At 33.4% G+C, this 20,722-nt stretch overlaps 1 protein-coding gene across 3 annotated transcripts in view; it reads left to right on the top strand.

Annotated features, from left to right (window-relative positions):
- The first annotated feature begins 118 nt into the window (after positions 1 to 118).
- Positions 119 to 20,722, top strand: part of LOC129798623 (dedicator of cytokinesis protein 1) — a 61,751-nt gene continuing 41,147 nt past the window's right edge. For 2 of the 3 annotated variants that reach the window (XM_055841860.1, XM_055841861.1), the window contains exon 1: positions 130 to 259. In XM_055841860.1, coding sequence (XP_055697835.1) covers positions 214 to 259 — 46 coding nt within the window. In that variant the 5' untranslated portion in view covers positions 130 to 213. Of the gene's footprint in view, positions 260 to 20,722 lie in introns of all 3 variants that reach the window. The other variant, XM_055841859.1, reaches the window with a different exon arrangement.

Below are 20,722 nucleotides of genomic sequence, written 5' to 3'. Positions count from 1 at the left end.
CGGGATTTCAGTATATTCAGGCTATTCGGGTATCTAGCATTAGATGGCGCTGTTGGTGACTGGAAGTCCAAAGGCCTATTCCGATTTGTCAAGATGCTTTCCAGTCCGCAGGAGACGCAGTTTGCTTGAGAATTTCATTGCGTGTGTTTCGTGTTTGTGACCTTTGTGCGATTTTTGTGCCTAAAATTGTGGAAAAACTGATGATTTTGCAAAATGACGGTGTGGAAGAGTGTTGATGAGAAATTCCTCTATGGAATCGGTAAGAAATTGTGCAAGAAATGGGTGAATTTGTAGTTTTTGTGGGAAAAAGTAAACATCGCCCCTTCCGGAAAGACTAAAGGAATGGGAGAGGGAGGCGACAGCTTTTGCAAAAGTGTGTGAAGAAAAATAGAAGGAATCACTTGTTGCATTTGACAAAAATGTGGGAATATTTCTGCAAAGATCCGGGGACAGATGCAGATGAGCGATGATTAATGCTGAGCCAAGTGTTTCTGTGTTGTCTCTCCTTCCTGTCTCCCGCCCAAGATTACTCAATTCTTGGGCGCATCCCATCGAAAGTGTGATCAATTAGATGGTTATTAATCAGGCGGTCAATCAATTCTGTGAGTCTCCTGCAGTGGAGCAATGATACACTCCCGAAGGCCCCCCACAATTTCTGGTCAATTGAATGAAATTCTCAGAAAGTAGCCAAGTCGCCAATCGCCAGATGAATCACGCTGAGATTTCTCTCTTGGTTTTTTTTGGGGGTACTTTTGGATGTCACCTGTGGCCTCTGTTGAGGAGACGCGGGGTCATTTCTCTTCTCGGGAAATCTGAATTTTCTTCCAATTTTTCTAAAAATACTGTCCTTTCTATCCTCTTAACTTTCACTCTGCTCCCTCTGTTCGCAACTTGATTGCTCGAACCCGCTCTGTTTCCTTTTGGGGAGAGGACTATTGCAATTGACTGATTTCTTCGCCAAAATCTATAAATGATTTTTAAGCAATTTTTGATGTATCTGAGATTAAGATTAAGACTATTTTATGTTATTCTTTTATGCAATTTGTTTGTTTACCTCGCTTATCTAGCTAATATTTTTTTAAAAAATATTTTAGGTTATGTTCGGCATAACCTTTAAATTTATGAAATAAGTCACATCAGTATTTTCTAATTAAAAATAATAACATGTTTTTATCTATGTTTCTTACAAAAAATTGTCCTATACATTCGGATGATTCAAGTTTCGAACAATTCATATTTTTCAATGTGTCTTAACGGTCTTAACACTTTAAAACCCAAAGTGGCATTTTAATAATAATAACAATGCTGGCATACCATTCAATGAAGGAACAAGGCCTTCCCGCAAGGGGATTTCTAGACATGCATTTTTATTTTTTCTGGTACGGGATGAGGTTGTCGGTCCCATGCCCGTGGAATCAAGTGCAGTGAAGCTCACTGGATGCAATTCGAACACCTTTAACGCCAGAGAAATTACTGGTGACCTAAAGGGGATTCGAACCCGGGACACTTGCATCATAGAGCGAATGCTCTACCACTTGATCCATTGAGTGCCCAAGCGTGTGGCATTTTACTCCAATTTTATGTTTAGAGTTTCATAGCTGGACTTCTATTCAATATTAAATTAAAGTGATAACAAGAGTGAAAAGAGAATTTAACTCTTTCGCGTCACACTTTTATTCAGCAGATGAATTCAAGTAAAATTGAGTTTTTCCTAATGCTTCATGATCAAATATAATAGTTCAGAGCAGAGCCCGGCGCGAGACGCCTTTCGGCGGCGGCGGCTAAATTTCGTTTTACAGTCAGCGGCGGCTGGCGCGCCGGCGCGCCAGCCAAAGCTCTTGGCGGCGACGGCGCCAGGCGCGCCGGTTGTTTTTTCTTCGAATTGCATGCAGAAATTTAAACAAAATCTGCTGTTCTCAAATATTCTGTATTTTTCTCAAGAAAAACCGTTCGTGAAAGCTCTATAAATTATCGCTTTGGGGTTTTTTTTAAAATTGTTTGACAATTATTTGACAAAGGAAATAATTCTATGAGCTGAAGTGAAGCCTTTACGTAGTTTCAGAAAAATAACAATACTCCAACCGTCTTGGAATTCGTCCAGTTATTCATTTTACCGATCGAACTCCACAGACAGAGCGTGACGCTTTGATACTTCTTTTATAATAATTAAGGGTTTGTATGGGTCAGAATGGCAAAAACAACACATTTTGATTACATTTTTGTCAAAAGTATAATTTTTTTTTTGAAAAGTATGAATTAAACTCTTAAGCCTCTTAAGCATATAAAAATGCAACTGTTGTACTATATCCCTTGAAATTTTCTTTTAAAAATTTTAAAGATTTAGCCGTTCGGAGTTGGGACCTTGTTTTCGGAGACCTTTTTGAAAAAAGATCTTTTCGGAGGACAAAATTACCGTGACAAGGAAAGTACTCGGGCCATCGGAAGAAATTTCTTTATGAAACTTTGCATATTACTTAATTTTAGAACGACAAATACGATAGTGCAATTTATTGTGTAACCCGTTAGAGGGTGACCTAAAAAATATGTTTTTTAGGGATATCTCGAAAACTACTCTCACGATTGTTGTCATTGTCAGATACGTTTTTTTATGTTTTTCCATTAAATTTATGAAATTTTCATGAAATTTATTAAATTTTCGTAAAACATATAAAAATTTACTGTATTAAATTGAATGGTAATGACTGGTTGATATATATCTTGCGAAATGCATTGCACAGATTATGTTTTGTAAATGAAATGAAACTGTACTTTTTAAGTGAACGAGTATGATTATTATGATAATAACATTTATTTTCAATTCAATTCCAAACCATATAAATATTGTATGGAGTACGATATAATATGCATAAAAATTTTTCACTTTTTAGAAGGTCCGTTGCTATTTTTAGTTATGAAATTTATCTATTTTTAAGGTTTCATCTCTATTTGTTAAATAAAATGGTGCTGAAAACACGCACAGCTCAAGCATCAAACAGGCAAAATTGTGCTGAGAACATGCTTACATCAAGCATGAGCGGGCAGATATTTCGCGTAAAAACACGCACAGCTTAAGCACAAAACGGATAATGATGCGCTTAAAAATCACGCATAGTTTAAGCATAAAACGTTTATTATTCCGCTTAAAAACACAAACAGCTTAACCCTTTAACAACGAGATACTTTCTACGGACTGAAAATCAACAATAAAAATTAAACTGGGAAATATAATCAATGATTAGTCTTACATCTAACCTTGGAAAGTCCAACAGAGTCTGATTCGGTGTATTTTGTGCTTCTATGGACGATAGGGACAAAAATAGCCCAAAAATTTAAGTAATTTTTCTGACAATACCAATGAATTATATTAGATGAGATCATATATTCTGTCAGTAGAAGAGGTAAAAAGTTTGGAGTAGTATATCTCAGCTCCTGATGAACATAATTGGATGAGTGAACTATTGTTGGAAAGCTTGGTTCATTAGCTTTCAGAATCTGGTATATGTAATTGGCTATGGGTATATCATGGTCATCCAGAACCATTTATGTCGAAGAAGACACTTTTTGCAGCGTCATTTTTGACCATCTACTGCTGGGACCAGGAGTGACCCACAATTCTCGCACTTGGACTGTTCGTTAGAGGAACTCAAAGGGTATAATTTGTAGAAGAAACTTTTTTTTTGGACATCTTACTTTTTTTTATTCATCGACTTTTGCAAGAATTTTAAAATGTTAAACGCAAGGAAAAAATTGCAGAAATCCTTCTATTCCATTTTCTGGACAAACTAATGAAGATATCGACTTGGAATGTTCTGAGTACCCCCCCATAAGTTGATCCAAGGAATCCAAATGTCACTTCAATTTCATCCCCACGTCTATCCTTCCCCTCCAGAAATCACTCCTTTAGGAATATCTCAAGAACCAGACCATCGATGCATTTCATTTTGGGATATGTTTTAGAGAGTATCCTGGCGGACATTTCATTCATACATCTCAAAGACGTCCGACCTCTTCTTCTTGCACTTGCTAATAATCTGGTCAGACGAGCAGAATTTCTTCTGATCAATTTTCTGACCAAAGAGACAAAGTTAGCGACTTTTATTGTTCTGAGTACCCCCCCATAAGTCAATCTAAGGAATCGAAACAACACATGCATTTGCCTCTCATCCCACTCCTTCTCCTCCAGAAACCACTCTTTTGGGAATATCTCAAGAAATAAACCATCGATCCTTTTCATATTTGGATATGTTTTTGACATGGCCAAGGCGGACATTTCGTCCTCAGACCCCAATATCATCCAGGAATTTATTCTTGGAATTTCCAAGGCCAATTAATAGACTGCGTAAGGGAGTGTATTTTTAACGGATTTAGACAGAATGTAGTTTATTTGATAGATCTTAAATTTTTTTACAAGCTTATTCAATTTTTACTTGGTTAAGTATTTCTTTTATGTTGAAATTCACTGGTACAAAAGTTTAAACATTTATTTTCTAGATTCCAAAAAAAAATTCCTGGATGATATTGGTGTCTGAGGACGAAATGTCCGTCTTGGCCATGTCAAAAACATATCCAAATATGAAAAGGATCGATGGTTTATTTCTTGAGATATTCCCAAAAGAGTGGTTTCTGGAGGAGAAGGAGTGGGATGAGAGGCAAATGCATGTGTTGTTTCGATTCCTTAGATTGACTTATGGGGGGGTACTCAGAACAATAAAAGTCGCTAACTTTGTCTCTTTGGTCAGAAAATTGATCAGAAGAAATTCTGCTCGTCTGACCAGATTATTAGCAAGTGCAAGAAGAAGAGGTCGGACGTCTTTGAGATGTATGAATGAAATGTCCGCCAGGATACTCTCTAAAACATATCCCAAAACGAAATGCATCGATGGTCTGGTTCTTGAGATATTCCTAAAGGAGTGATTTCTGGAGGGGAAGGATAGACGTGGAGATGAAATTGAAGTGACATTTGGATTCCTTGGATCAACTTATGGGGGGGTACTCAGAACATTCCAAGTCGATATCTTCATTAGTTTGTCCAGAAAATGGAATAGAAGGATTTCTGCAATTTTTTCCTTGCGTTTAACATTTTAAAATTCTTGCAAAAGCCGATGAATAAAAAAAAGTAAGATGTCCAAAAAAAAAGTTTCTTCTACAAATTATACCCTTTGAGTTCCTCTAATGAACAGTCCAAGTGCGAGAATTGTGGGTCACTCCTGGTCCCAGCAGTAGATGGTCAAAAATGACGCTGCAAAAAGTGTCTTCTTCGATATAAATGGTTCTGGATGACCATGATTTACCCATATCCAATTACATATACTAGATTCTGAAAGCTAATGAACCAAGCTTTCCAACAATAGTTTACTCATCCAATTATGTTCATCAGGAGCTGAGATATACCACTCCAAACTTTTTACCTCTTCTACTGACAGAATATATGATCTCATCTAATATTTTTCGCTTTAATGAAAAATATTACATATGAGTATTGTAGTTTTTAGTAGCGAAAGGGTTTTGCTTAAAAAAAATTGGAAGTATAAAAAATAAATAAAATCAATTATGAAATTGAGAATTTAAAAATTCACCATTTTTGAGCTTAAATATTTACTACATATCAAATAGCTAGAGACTTTCAAAAAATATTGTAGATTCCTTAAATCTTCTACTTTACAATTATGTACAGACATAAGAAAAAAATAACTTTGGGTAGTCAGGAAAAATTATTTTCTTTATGGGACACCGGTGTTCCAATCGTCCTTAAAGGGTTAAGCATAAAACGGTTAGCGCTTAAAAACACAAACAGCTTAATCACAAAACGGTTGATATTCCGCTTAAAAACACGCACAAATGAAGTACAAAACATGTGACATTCCGCTTAACACGCACAGCTTGAGCATAAAACGGTTATTGTGCCTAAAAACATGCATAGCTCAGACATAAAACGGTTAATATTGCGCTTAAACATACGCACAGCTTAAGCACAAAACGGTTGATATTCCGCTTAAAAGCACGCGCTACTCAATCATAAAACGGATAAAAATTCGCTTAAAATCACTCACAGCTGAATCGTAAAACGAAAAAAACGCTTAAAATCACGCACAGCTCAATCGTAAATCGGTTAAAATCACGCACAGCTGAATCGTAAAATGGTTAAAAATTCGCTTAAAATCACGCACATCTCAATAACAAAGGTTAAGATTACGCTTAAAACCGTTCCATGATTGAGCTGTGCGTGATTTTAAGCGCATTCTTATCCGTTTTTCGATTAATCTGTGCGTGATTTTAAGCGCAATCTTAGCCGTTTTACGATTGAGCTGGGCGTGATTTTAAGCGCATTCTTAACCGATTTACGATTGAGCTGTGCGCGATTTTAAGAGCACCCTTAGTCGTTTTATGATTAATCTATGCGTGATTTTAAGCTCGTTCTTAGCCTTTTTATGATTGAGCTGTGCGTATTTTTAAACGTATTCTTAACCAATTTATGATCGTATTGTGCGTGCTTTAAACACGATTTTGGATAGCGTTTTATGCTTGCCCTGTGCGTATTTTGCAAACGATTCTAGGTATGTTTTTTGCTAGCGCTGTGCGTATTTTACACACGATTTTAGAGAGCGCTTAAAAAATTAAAAAAATATATATAAAATTAAAAGAATTATAAAAAGAATAAAAAAAAAGCATCGTGAGAAATTTATGGAAAAGAGTTAGTTTTTTGGTGACAAAAACAAATTGTGGAGCATAGGTTTCAAAAGAAAACGATAATGGAATTTGAGTATATATGAAAACAGGGTCAACAAAAAAACAGTGATAAACCCAGATAAGCTTGTGGTAGCTAAGATTCTTTACAGGTGACCTCGAAATGCGTGCAACTCGGAGTGTTTGCAACTTGGTATGCGTGAAAATTCGATTGTGAGTTGAATTTCGGGGGTAAAGAATCGCGTCAAGTAAACGGTTTTCGTCGATCGAAATGAATAAAATTGGCTCGACGCGATTCTTTACCCCCAAAATTCAACTTAAACACGCATTTTGAGGTCGCCTGTAAAGAATCTCAGCTACCATAAGCTTATCTGGGCTTATATCACTGGTCATTTTCTATTGTGAATTTAAATAGTCCGTGTGGAAAAGGCGAACAAAAAATCCATACATCCTTACATCCATACATCCATACATCCATACATCCTTAGGACAGTTTCAAAGTTGCCCCAATTCAAAGTACCCCATTTTCTATTTAACAATCGCAGAAATTGATATATAAAAAAAGTTGTATTGGAATGCAAAAATTTTTTTCGGCGCCTAACGGCGCCGCGCCAAAAACTTTTCAGCGGCGCGCTCGGCGGCGCGCCTCAAAATTTCTCGACGGCGGCGGCTAAGAAAAAAGCTGGGCGGCGCGCTAAAAACGGCTAAAAGTCGGCGCGCGCCGGGCTCTGGTTCAGAGAGGAAAAAAAATTCCATTGCGTGAAAACTCGGAAAAACCCCGGGTCATATATGACCCTGTTGTCCTCAAGGGAAGTGTAAATACCATTTTCAAAATCTATATCACGGGCTTTCTAAGAGTTTTTTTTGCTTGAAGTTACTAATTTGGTCAAAACAATTGCAAACCGGATTGTCTTGATGAACACTGTACTCCTGGTGTTCAAGGAATCTTCCTGGTAATCCCTTGAACAGTCTCTGTTACAATCAGGGCCGGATTTAGAAATGTGGAGGCCCAATACCCCTTTTGTGGGGGCCCCAAAACTTTTACGTTTTTCAACAGAGCCATTGCTTTAAAATTTTATACAATATAATGCTTTCCATTCTACAGGTAAATTTAACCCTCTAATGTCCAATTTTTAAATATGCAAAAAACAGTAGTATCATAATTTTTTCCAGGCTCATTTGGGTCCAATAAACTCAAAAAATACCATCCGTTTTTTATTATCTCTTTTAGTTTAGGCGCTAGCTGCGAAAATATAAAAAAAAAATCGAAACCCTTTTTGCTTTTCAAACTTACATTTAATTTTTTCATTGTTTTTTAAATTAAAATTTATAAAGTAGAACGACATATCTTTGAGTAAAAAATAAATTTATTTTAGTCCGATTACTTTAAATCGGTATTTTTCTTCAAATTATAAATGCGATTTTTTACACAAAAAATTTTCCTACTTTTTCTTAGACCTGTCACACAAAACTAGGGATAACAACTAAACAAAGAGTCAAAATAAATTTGAACTTTCAGTAAGACTATTACCAAGGATAGGGGAGACGGGGCAAAGTCACAAATCGAAAAATTCAAAATTCAATATCTTCTAAGATAAAAAAGATAGCGGATTAAAATGTTTTCTATAAATAGCCCCCGTAGACCTTCTGTATAAGCTTGTAAAAAAAATTAAGATCTATCAAATAAACTACATTCTGTCTAAATCCGTTAAAAATACACTCCCTTACGCAGTCTATTAATTGGCCTTGGAAATTCCAAGAATAAATTCCTGGATGATATTGGGGTCTGAGGACGAAATGTCCGCCTTGGCCATGTCAAAAACATATCCAAATATGAAAAGGATCGATGGTTTATTTCTTGAGATATTCCCAAAAGAGTGGTTTCTGGAGGAGAAGGAGTGGGATGAGAGGCAAATGCATGTGTTGTTTCGATTCCTTAGATTGACTTATGGGTGGGGGGTACTCAGAACAATAAAAGTCGCTAACTTTGTCTCTTTGGTCAGAAAATTGATCAGAAGAAATTCTGCTCGTCTGACCAGATTATTAGCAAGTGCAAGAAGAAGAGGTCGGACGTCTTTCAGATGTATGAATGAAATGTCCGCCAGGATACTCTCTAAAACATATCCCAAAATGAAATGCATCGATGGTCTGGTTCTTGAGATATTCCTAAAGGAGTGATTTCTGGAGGGGAAAGATAGACGTGGGGATGAAATTGAAGTGACATTTGGATTCCTTGGATCAACTTATGGGGGGTACTCAGAACATTCCAAGTCGATATCTTCATTAGTTTGTCCAGAAAATGGAATAGAAGGATTTCTGCAATTTTTTCCTTGCGTTTAACATTTTAAAATTCTTGCAAAAGTCGATGAATAAAAAAAAGTAAGATGTCCAAAAAAAAAGTTTCTTCTACAAATTATACCCTTTGAGTTCCTCTAACGAACAGTCCAAGTGCGAGAATTGTGGGTCACTCCTGGTCCCAGCAGTAGATGGTCAAAAATGACGCTGCAAAAAGTGTCTTCTTCGACATAAATGGTTCTGGATGACCATGATTTACCCATAGCCAATTACATATACCAGATTCTGAAAGCTAATGAACCAAGCTTTCCAACAATAGTTTACTCATCCAATTATGTTCATCAGGAGCTGAGATATACCACTCCAAACTTTTTACCTCTTCTACTGACAGAATATATGATCTCATCTAATATTATATTTTGAGCTCATCCAATGCCTCCAGTTTCTAGAAAAGAGCTACCGGTGAAATTCATTAAGAACGTAAAAAAAAGAATTTCCCGAAGCTTGAATCGTCCGAAGGTAGTTCGCTTTCCCTAGGTTTAATTCTAACCTAAAAAATCAAAACCAAAAAATCTGCGTAGAATACCAAATTGATGTAAAATGGCACTCCTCTTTCTTATTGAGTTTGTAATCAAAAATTGACATTTTAATGGCTTTTATTACATAACCAAAAATCTTAATTCTCTTTTTGGGATTTTTTCTTGAATTTTCAAAAAATGATAAGAAAGCACCTATCGACCGTACACTTTTGATCATCCGATTTGCAGGATGGATCGTCTCCGTAGATAAAATTTTTCTCGAGAATTTTTTTCTCGTCGACTTTTCACAAAAAATATAACTATTAATCTCATTTATTGAACTCTATACTTCTGTTTAGGATTTAATCACTCTTTGACGATGTGTTCTTCACTTCATTTAGTATGTACGTTGAGGTATAGCGTTAAAGTCACCAGTTTGAGCATTCCGCAAAATCTAGGACGCTTTGATATCCCTTTTAGAGGAATGGGTCTTTTAAATTCGTAACAGAAAGATTGTATTATTTTTGAGAACATTGTTGGTATAATAAATAAATATCTTTTTCGATGCTAAAATTGTCCTAAGAATGTTCTAAATTGGTTTATTGTTTTATTACATTGTTATCTGTTCTATTTTTATCTAATTAGCAAAAAAGACTTGAATTTTTTATCTATACCAAATAAAATCGGAATGCTTCATTTTATTTTATAATTTGTAATTTTTGTTGGTAAAGGCTTTCTACATTGTTTTAAGAGTTATAAGTATTTAATAATTTTTACGGATTACTGTATCTTTATTTTTAAATTTATTAAAAAATGAACAAATTTAAAATTATTGTTTTCTGAAAATTTTGAAAAACTGGAATGTCAGAATTGTCATCCAATAGGATGACAAAATCGGTCCGCCATATTTAAAATAATCAATTTCAATTAATTGATACTTTTTTTTGCATTGTTATATTATTTCCATTATCTAACTTGATCCTTTAATTTTCGTTTAATAAAAATATACTCAATGATTCTTACTTCGTTACACTGAGAAAAAAAAGAAGGTGCGATTAACTTTTTTTCCTCATAACTTTAACACTTTTTAGGTGTAAAAATATATCAACATTTTTTAATGTTAGTTTTACGTCTTTTTAAGGGTAAAAGTAACACGAAAAAGGGTAACTTTAACCCCTAATACACCTAAAAAGGGTAATATTTACACCGATTTTGGATCAATAATGCAGGGTAAAATTAACATTTCCGGAATGTTATTTTAACTTTTTCGGATTTCTCTCAGTGCAAGCATTCTCTTAAGCAAGCATCCCGCAAAGACTACTTCCTTATCTCCTTGCATTTTCATTAATTTTTTTTAAGTCCAACAGAGTCAGAGATAAGATAGGCAACTTTATCGCGCAAATAAGCAATTGATATTGTAAGTTCGCAATAAATATATTGGTATTGAATTTCAATTTTAATTGAATGCAAGCTGATTTGGGGTTCAAAAGGCAATGAAGAAAATGATGCAAAAAAAAAACACCTTAAAACTTTCAAAGACAAAATTTTCCATCATCAGCATTTTTTGGCTGACTTTAAAATATTTCTCTAGTAAACATTATGAATTAACTTCTTTTACACTGTTCGTTTTGCTTTTCTTTTCGTCACTTGAGATACAAAGTTCCTCTATCACAATTACCATGAGTCATCACATAATTTAGCATACAAATAAACATTACAATTATGAAAAAAAGACAGTAGCTTTAAAAAATAATGAATTTTTCGTCAGATTTCTGTTGTGTTCAGTCTTGTGCCTAGAACACATCAGTCTACGAAAAGTACATTGAATTTGGAAGAAAGATGGAGAAAAAGTGAACATTTATCTAATCTCGTGATTCTTCAACATTTTCAGTAACGGTGATAACAATTTTCTATCTCTTTTAACACACTTCTGAACAATTTTTATTGCGCTATTTTATCTTCTGCCGTGAGTAACTTCTTATTTTCTTTATTTTCTTTATTTTATTTTTTTTGTAATTCTCTTACGCGAAGAAGAGAGTGAAAGAACTGAGGTGAAGACAATCTCCCATTTAGAATGCGAAATATAATTTGATGTTCCGCTAACATAAATAATTCAGAGTGAGAGTTTCATAAGACAATTTTTTCTTGAGAGAGTCACGCGAAGGGATTAGCAGACATTCTTCCTTATTTATCGCCATGGCAAGAAAAAAATAGCCAAAAAGGGAAAGTCCCCTGAAAAAATTTCTTATGCACCTGATAATACAAAAGATATCGCGGAAGCACTAGCTTAGAAATGAGAGATTGTTTATTTTTGGACATTGTTCTCTTGTAGAGTAAGGTGGACATTGGCAACGGGTCATTTAAATTTTGTCTTCATTTAAGATTTTTTCATGGGTAACAAGCACAGATAATAGCTCGGAAATAGTCCAAAAAAAAAAAACTACTGGAAAATCCTAAGGTCACAGAAGTGATTTGAATAACAATCTTGAACTTGTAGTGAGTCATTAGTTGTACAGATTTTCTGTATTCTAATCAAATTTTCTGCCAAGAAAAATGAATTTAGTGGAATTTATTAAGAGAAATCTAGGCAATCAGGCCATATCAGAATAGGCTTATTGAATGACAAAGTTTTCGAACAATTTATGCAATTTTGTTGTTAGTCATGTGAAGCGGAAATCTGCGTGATTTTAATAGGTAAGAATAATGAATGATTGCAATAAAATTCATAAGAGATTGAAATAACCTTTTGTGATTTAACTTGCTGAAGAAGGTAACGGCAAAGAGTTTTCGGTTATTGTTAGATTCTTTTGTGTTAGTTTATTCTCTTCAAAAATTACTCATTTTTTTTACCATTCTTAAGTGTTAATTGAGAATCTCAAACTAATTAAAAAAACCAATTGAGTTTATTTTTTGTTTGAAGGCATCCAGACGTAAATATCAAGACTTTGATTACCTACTTGAATGATTTATTAAATATTCGTTAGTTTATAATCTGCATTTTAATACTCCAATTGTATATCTGCAACCATTTGACCGTAATATGGGCTTCAAACCTAAGGGCCTCGATAGACCTGAGGATTAGCCGAGAGACGGCTTAGAGTAATTATATTACACTGAGAAAAAAACGGGGTTGCGATTAACTTTTTTTCCTCATAACTTTAACACTTTTCAGGTGTAAAAATATATCAACATTATTTATTGTTAATTTTACGCCTTTTTAAGGGTAAAATTAACATGAAAAAGAGTAACTTTAACCCCTAATACACCTAAAAAGCATAATAATTTACACCGATTTCGGATCAATACTGCAGGGTAAAATAAAGCATTTCCGGAATGTTATTTTAACTTTTTCGGATTTTTCTTAGTGTAGAAATAATGATCAAACTGTATTTCCATCATTTTCCACTAAGTCGTCTCTCGGCTTAAGTCGTAAGTGTGTCTAGGGCATAAGACTTAGCCATATGGCTTAACTGCTCTAATTTTTTATCAATCACGATTTTTTGGAAAAAATTATTTTAGATTGGATTATTAAAGATATACAACATATTAGGCTCTCAAAAAATAATGAAATTGCTCGCGATTCAGGATATAGAGACCTCCAGGAACTGGGCCTTTAGTCTGAAGAGAGCTCAAGGGAATTGATAGTATAAGTATTAAATTCGCGTAATATGATTAATTTTGGTCAAATTCACGGGCCTAAACGGACAAAAGTGATTAAATAAACAATTATTTAGCCATAAACAACACCAATTATCTCGTACACAGTAAAAAATTGTGTGAGAAATAAAGTTGTGTATTTGAAAAGTTGTGTAAATTTACAAGCAATATGGTTGTAAATTGTAAAATTACTATCATAGTGGTGGTACGATACTAACATAATGCTAGTAAAATTATGTATTGTGTAAGGAAATTTGTGTATTGGAAAATTTGTGTGAGAACTGTCAAAATTCCATTGTTTACTATTGCAATTTTTCTAAGATTTCAGATAGATTTTGCATTTTTAACTGTCTAATTGTCTTCTGGAATCATTCATTGGATTCTTCAAATGTGCCTCAGTCGTGAAAAATTAGGAATAATTATGTAATAACAGAAAACAGAGGAAGCATCATGTAAATTAGAAAAATTGACGATGCAACTCTTGGCCATTTGCTGAAGAGAAGTAAGCAAGTCGGTAGCGCAGGCAGAAAACACGAGACCATCAACGCAAAGATTATGGGTTCAAGTCTCAGACTCTCTCTTATTTTTTTTTCCTTTTTTTATTCTTTTTTTCTTTTTTTTCTTAGTTTAATACCGAGGCATATCACAGATAATACAAATAAACCGAACAAAATTGCTCTACAATCAAAATTATAGACAAAAAGCCATTTTATAAAATTGAAAATACACAACTTTGCCAATACACAACATTTCCAATACACAAAATTTACAACCATAGCGCTCGTGCAAAAATTACCAATCGTAGTGGTTGTAAATTTTTTTACTGTGTACAATATGCCATTTCTTTTCCATCCGAGACACTTATTCCTCTTTTAAATTGAGAAGTAAAATCTTTGTAAAATGTAAACAGGAAGTTTTGAATATTATTTATAAATATACGTACTAAGTATATGGACTAGAAAAAAATAAATTCGAGAAAGGTACCGTAGATGCGGGTGACTTTGTCCTCCGTGAGTGGCTTTGTTCTCATACTGTTCGTAGGCTTCACAGATTAGACAGGGTAGATCGGATCGGTGAAAAACATTAAGTGCTAGAATTAAAGAAAAGCTTACGAACACAGGATAGGGTCAAAGTCATCCACGAAGGACAAAATCACCCGCATCTACGACGGTATATCATTTCATAAAAGCCCGTTGGAAGTTCGAACGTTTGAACTAACAAGTTTCACAAAATTTAGTAAGTTCATGAAAAGCGCATTTCTTTGAATGAAATTGTTATTAAAACATTCTGTAATCCTGGAATTCAATAAAACTACACGAAAATTCACATTTTGCAGCAAACGTATACACATTCTTGTTGAAATTGTGTTGACGATTGAAGTGTCAACAGTTCCGGTCAAATGTTCCGGTAGGTTTTTGAATAGGTTTGGCTTGGCTTTGGAGTGGCTTTGCCTCTGAACGGAGCCGAAGATTAATCGTGGAGACAGATCATATACGCGCAATCGACTCCCAATCAGTTTATTATTTTGGTGTATTATTTTAGAAAAACATTTCAAAGATTAAACCGCATAACTTTATCGACAATTGGATATTTCGCTACAAATTGCCCAAGTATTGAAACACAATCGGACACTTAGCGGAAAAATCTTGTCTGCAAAAAAGTCGATAAATTCATGTTGTTTCGATGTTTAATTTACATTTAATACTCTATACTTTTTATAAAACGAGTTAAATAATTTTACTATATGAAGAAGAAATGATCACGGAAGCACAATAGTACTTTTCCTTAGGTCTTAGATTATTGTTGATATTTTTAAAGTATTTTTTACAGTTATTTTGACTTAATATCTCATTAGCCGTAAACAAAATCATCGAAGTATTTTTAGCTAAGACTTCAGTTTTAGCTAAGACACGCACCATACATGTATTTATTTACTCTTTTTTATATAGGTCTTATGATTTTCCGAAATCTACAATAGTTTCCTTAAATAATGATAGATAAGATGAAGAACTAAGTATTGATAACAGCAAAATTTAAATTAAAAATAATAAAGCTAATAATATTTGCAAATAATAGGTAGGGGAAAGTACTCTCCCTTCGAACGTTCATGCCTTCGAATAATGTAAATTTCTTTTTCTTTGCCTAAAAGATTTCCACGTGATTGTCACATAATTATCAGTAATTGATAATAAGCTAACTAATATTTAATAGAAAATGTTTAAGTCTCTTGGGAAAACTTAAAGAAAATTCACATTATTCGAAGGTATGATCGTTCGAATTGAGAGTACTTTCCCCTAGGTATGTGTCTTAGCTTGTCATTTAATGGTTAGTGTGTTTTTACCCTAATAATGTAAGCGTGCGAAATTTTGAATTTCTCTATTTCAATTGGCTTTCCTAAAGTCCGTATCTTGAGAAAAAAAATGCTATTTAGTATTGGTCAATATAATTGTCCACTTCATAGATTTTAAGCAATTAATATTGAATCTTCTCTAGTCTCTATTTATTTTTTTCTTAGAAGCCAGATTTCAAGTGTCTGGCTCTCAAGTGTCAAATAAGATATTATCTCACAGATATTTCCAACTGTTACAAATTTGATGTTACCAAATATTCTCATATAGTGATGAAGCTAAAAATGGCAAGATGACACAGATATAATTGCCCATAAAACCATGAAGCATTTGTCAATTGAAAAGGCAATTTATCCGCCAACATTCTCAGTTTCATTCAATGAAAAAAAAACTGCTTTCATTTCACTCGTACTTTTATTTAACATGTGATTCACTGCGGCACAAATTTAGTGTAAAATGGATGAATTTAGTAAATGTAAATATTTGCGGGTAAATAAACTCAATGAAGAGAGGTATTTTTTTTTGTTTAATAGACTTTTGATGCTTTGCATCCATAAAGCAAAATGGGGAGCCCGGAGATAATCACATTCAATTAACATTCATGGAAGTCAGTCGGAATCAACTGTGGGGGATAATATAGAATATTCGTATGAGTTTATTTTGAATTTGAGGAGAGTTTGTGTGAGGGAAAGCCCAAAGATATTTTTAATTGTTAAGGCTGCATAAGTTGCTTTTCCTTTGCTTTTTACAATATGAAAAATGCCATTAATATTCCCCCTTGTGTGCATATATTTATGAAGTTGTATCTGGCTCTAGGGTGTCAGAAAACAGAATGAAGACACTATCAATGGGAAGAGAATTTAGTCATTCTTCTTCACTTTATTTTAATATTAAAAAAAAGAAAGAAATAAAGAAGTAAATGTCTGTAATGTTTACTGAGTGGCACGCGCTTCCCCTGGGCTATAAAAGAAATGAAGGGAGAGAAAAAAAAAGAAACAATCTAAGATTACACTTCCAGCTTTCCTTGAACAAAAGTGACGAAAAGTCTTTGTAATGACGACCGATGTGCATAATTGTGTATAAAATGCTTGAGAATGCATTTACAATTCACACTTTAGCATGAATAATACAAAATGTGTTCCCCTATAATTTTCTCATAGTGAGTATTCTTCTTTATTTTTACAACGTTTTATTTCACATTGAGAGATTCGCACACGGAATAGCTAAAAGATATAATGATTCATGCTTTATCACTTAATTGAAAATGTCTTATTACATAAACAATTCCACTTAAAACGCTTTCATGATTTTCTAATAAAAATTTGCATGATCTCAATGATTCTCTTGAAAATTTATGTTTTTCTGCTGCTTTGCAGACTGTTTCGTATAAATCAATCGCATTAACCCTCAATTGATTTTTTGATCACGAAAATGGTCGATGATATAACGATTTGAAATAAATGAGGTTATGTTTCTAAGTAGATACAAACGAGTTCCTCAAATTTGAACGACACGGTTGAGTTCAAAATGTAAAATTTGAGGTTATGTGAAGAAAGTTTTGCGTGGAATCTGAATTAGAACTATTTTTCTCTGGTCTTTCCTCAATATTATCGTATTATATTAACTTCCGCAACAAATTCCATTAATTTAACAATAAATTACATTGATATATTCTCTAAAGATATTTTTCTTAATCTAGGGAAAGTGCATTTCACGTGAATTTCGTTACGTTTTTGAAAATATTGTTCAAATTTGAGGAGTGAAAAATGTCATCTATATCCCCCAAATGTTCAAATTTGAGGAACTCTACTGTAGATACATTATTCTAAATTTGTAACTTGGTTGAGTCTGCCGCCGACTTACCAATACCGGCCTCATTACGTAAACGGCAGAAACTCATACAATCGAATAGTTTGCTGAATTAATAAGCATGAGTTTGAATTTTTATATGGGAAAGGAAATAGGAAGTCAAACACAGAAGAAACAGGGTTAGGGTTGAAGTGATAACCTAACCTAGAAAATAATCTTTCTTGTATATTAAAATTCTTAAATTTCTCATTCAGGATCGATTAAATATTTAAAATTAGTAGGCTTACGATGTTAAGTTGATAAGCTTCCAAGAAGATTTGAAAACTATTAGTTGACTACATTTTATTTTGAGGTTATGTTATTTTCCATTGGGTATTACTTCGGTTCATTACTTCTTTTCTTGATGTTGATTTTAAAGATTAAAAAAAATTTTCAATTTTTGAAATAACTTAAATTTTCTAAAATAACTTAAAAATAAACGGTTTTTATAATTGAGGTTATGTAAAAAAAGGTTATGTTGTCAAATATTTTCCCCATCAAAATTAATTTTTATTTTAAGTTTAGGTACACGTTTATGTAATAAACAAAGCATATTTCAGCTCAAATACAGTGCCCGCTTTGTAATCCCCGGATGATTGAGAGACAATATGACAGATGTTCGTTTTGTGATCCGGATGGATTTTATGAATTTGTTCAACGTCACGAAAATATACAGTAGACTCTCGCTCAATCGGCTCTTTTTCAATCAATGGGGCGAAAAATTTTATTGACAATTTTCACGTTTAATTATGAAGCTAATTTGCTCAAATTCGCTGTAGTTCTTCCTATTTTATCGTGATTCTTTATAATTGAGCGCTTTTTGTAGAATTTACAAAGGCTTTGACGTCCAAATCAATTGATAAACCGGATGACATTTCGCCCCAAATGCCCATTTGAGAGAGAGTCTACTGTAATACAAGATTTTTTTTGTAGAATTGGTATAAAAGTTTTAAAGAAGATTAAAAAGACATAATTAGAGAATTCTATGCTATAATACTTCATTTATTAAACAAAAACTTTACAAGATAATTCAATTTCATTGGTGAACAGACATGCATACATAACCTCAAAATAATTTTATATGTAGGGGAGACTGGGGCACATGTAATCATTTTCGATACATGCGAATTTGAGGTGATTTTCCAAGGACACCGTGATTTTTTGGAAAATATTTCTTAGCTCATGTTTTACCCTTGGGTATAGGCAATTCGTCGAGGGTAATGCGGATGCTGGAAAACAATTGAGTTTTCCATAAAAATAAAATTTGTGTAACTTTCTAAATCAAGGCTTCTGCACTACACAGAAAAAATACATGGTAAAATTGTTCATAAATGTTTGTCAATTCCTACTGGGGACATACGAAATGCTTATAAATCTTACAAAAAGTTCGTAAAAGTTTGTACTTTTTCACAAACATTTTGTGTATCATGATCACTTGAGGAGCATTTTTTCATTTCTTTGTTCTTTTACAAATATTTGTTTGTAAATGTCCGTGAGCATTACAGAAAGATGTTCGTAAAATTTTGTCATTTGTTCGTAAAGCTTTCTCGGACAAATAAAAATATACGAACAAATGTTTGTAAAAGAACAAAAACTTCTCGTCAAGTGATTATGTTTACAGTAAATACACTTAATACACTATCGACTACAGATTTGAAGTTAAGGTTAGAATCGCTATTCAGGGTTAATTGTCTCTTGTAACTTCTCTGCCAACTTTTGATATGTTTTTATGGAGAAAAAAATTCTTGTCATTCTTGAAATTTCCTAAACTTAATGTGAAAATAGAGTGGTGGTTTCCGAGAATTGTGGATTGTAGGGAATTTATTAGGTTGATTTAATGTAGAAGACGATAAGAAGAAATTAAAAGTCATGCGGGAAATTTGAAATGGGTTCTTTCACTTCTTTAAAAATCCAATCAATCACTTTTTATATTGTTAGAAGGGTTACATATCTTGTATAATATTCCTAATCAGATTAATTTGACTTCAATATTTTTGATGAATGAGATATGCAGATTTCCATTTCATTGACTCACTTCAAATGGAAAATTCTTCTTTTTTTCTTCCACAGTCAAGACTTTTCAACACAACTGGCTTGGCTATTAATTTTAATACCCCAAGACTGAATAATTCTAAGTTGAAAATTCTATTTATATTGAATAATAGAGTGCTTCTTCACGTGATGATTTTTACGAGTTGATGTGATTTGAGGTTTCAGGGTTAAAAATAAACAACAAAAAATATGATCTCAATCTGCTTCTCAACAAATCGTTTTAGACCTAAAAGAGAATTAACGAAAGCAATAAATCTCGTGCTTATGTTTACATATATTTATCATATGTTTCTTGTCTGGTGCTGTTTTTGTACTGTTTATCGGATTTATGAACTATAGCATGGATCGTTCTTTTTGTTTGAAAGTTATTAATCCCAATACATAGAAAGGCAGTCAATTGAGAAATTACATGGTTAATTGCAAAATGTTGGGTTCTTATAATGTTTCAGTGAAAGTTATGATTTTTTGTTTGAGTTTTTAAACGATTTAGGTGTCTGAAACCCACGGATAAATTCTTTAGGAAATACTTCTTAAATGTTACAATTGCGTATTATTTGTAAATTGCACGTCTTTAGACGGAAAATAATTGGGTTTAACAGTCACGATTTTATTGCTCATCATGAAGATGTGGGTGCAGCAATAACTTGAAATTGAAATAAAGCGTGTGAGAAAAATATAACATTACTATAGGGTAGGGTGAAGCAGTTTATACACTCCACTATTTTTCATGACTTATTAATTGGTGAATGAAAATAATTCAAGAAATATAATAAAATTAGTTAGGTTTTTCAAGACCTTTTCAACGAATTCAAACTCGTATCAATCAATTGAAAATTATGCCTTTTGGGAGCATCTAAACGGGGGAATTTTATTTCGAAACCGCCATTTTGACACAAAAGTCCCCCACTGAACATTAGACCGGTCTATTTTTGCCTATCTTTCGGCGCTTAAAACCTCCCTCTTCGAATGCTTCATTTGTTTATGTTCGAATATTTTGACATTTCAAGCTATTTTAAATCAGCTCTTTTTTTTGTTTTTCAAGAGATGTATCTCTCGTGAATTATTTTTGATGTTTGTGATTCTTGATAATATACTAGAAAAATAGTGTCACAGTTAGAAAGTCTGCCAAACTATCTATTTTAGCTAGGGCACATTTGGGAAAATTATAAGAGGGTGGAGAAAATTTATCTCAGGAACGAACCACTAGGGGAGATTTCCCGAGACTCACCGGTGCATGGCACAGTGGGGTGCATTTCGAAATCACCCCGTATAAAAGATGTCTTTAGAGCGTTTTTATCTTTTGACCTTTAGAAACCATTA

Source organism: Phlebotomus papatasi, chromosome 1 (genome assembly GCF_024763615.1).
Source record: "Phlebotomus papatasi isolate M1 chromosome 1, Ppap_2.1, whole genome shotgun sequence".
Classification (NCBI taxonomy): domain Eukaryota; kingdom Metazoa; phylum Arthropoda; class Insecta; order Diptera; family Psychodidae; genus Phlebotomus; species Phlebotomus papatasi.
Note: the sequence above shows the minus strand (reverse complement) of the source record. Positions and strands in the feature narration are given on the sequence as shown.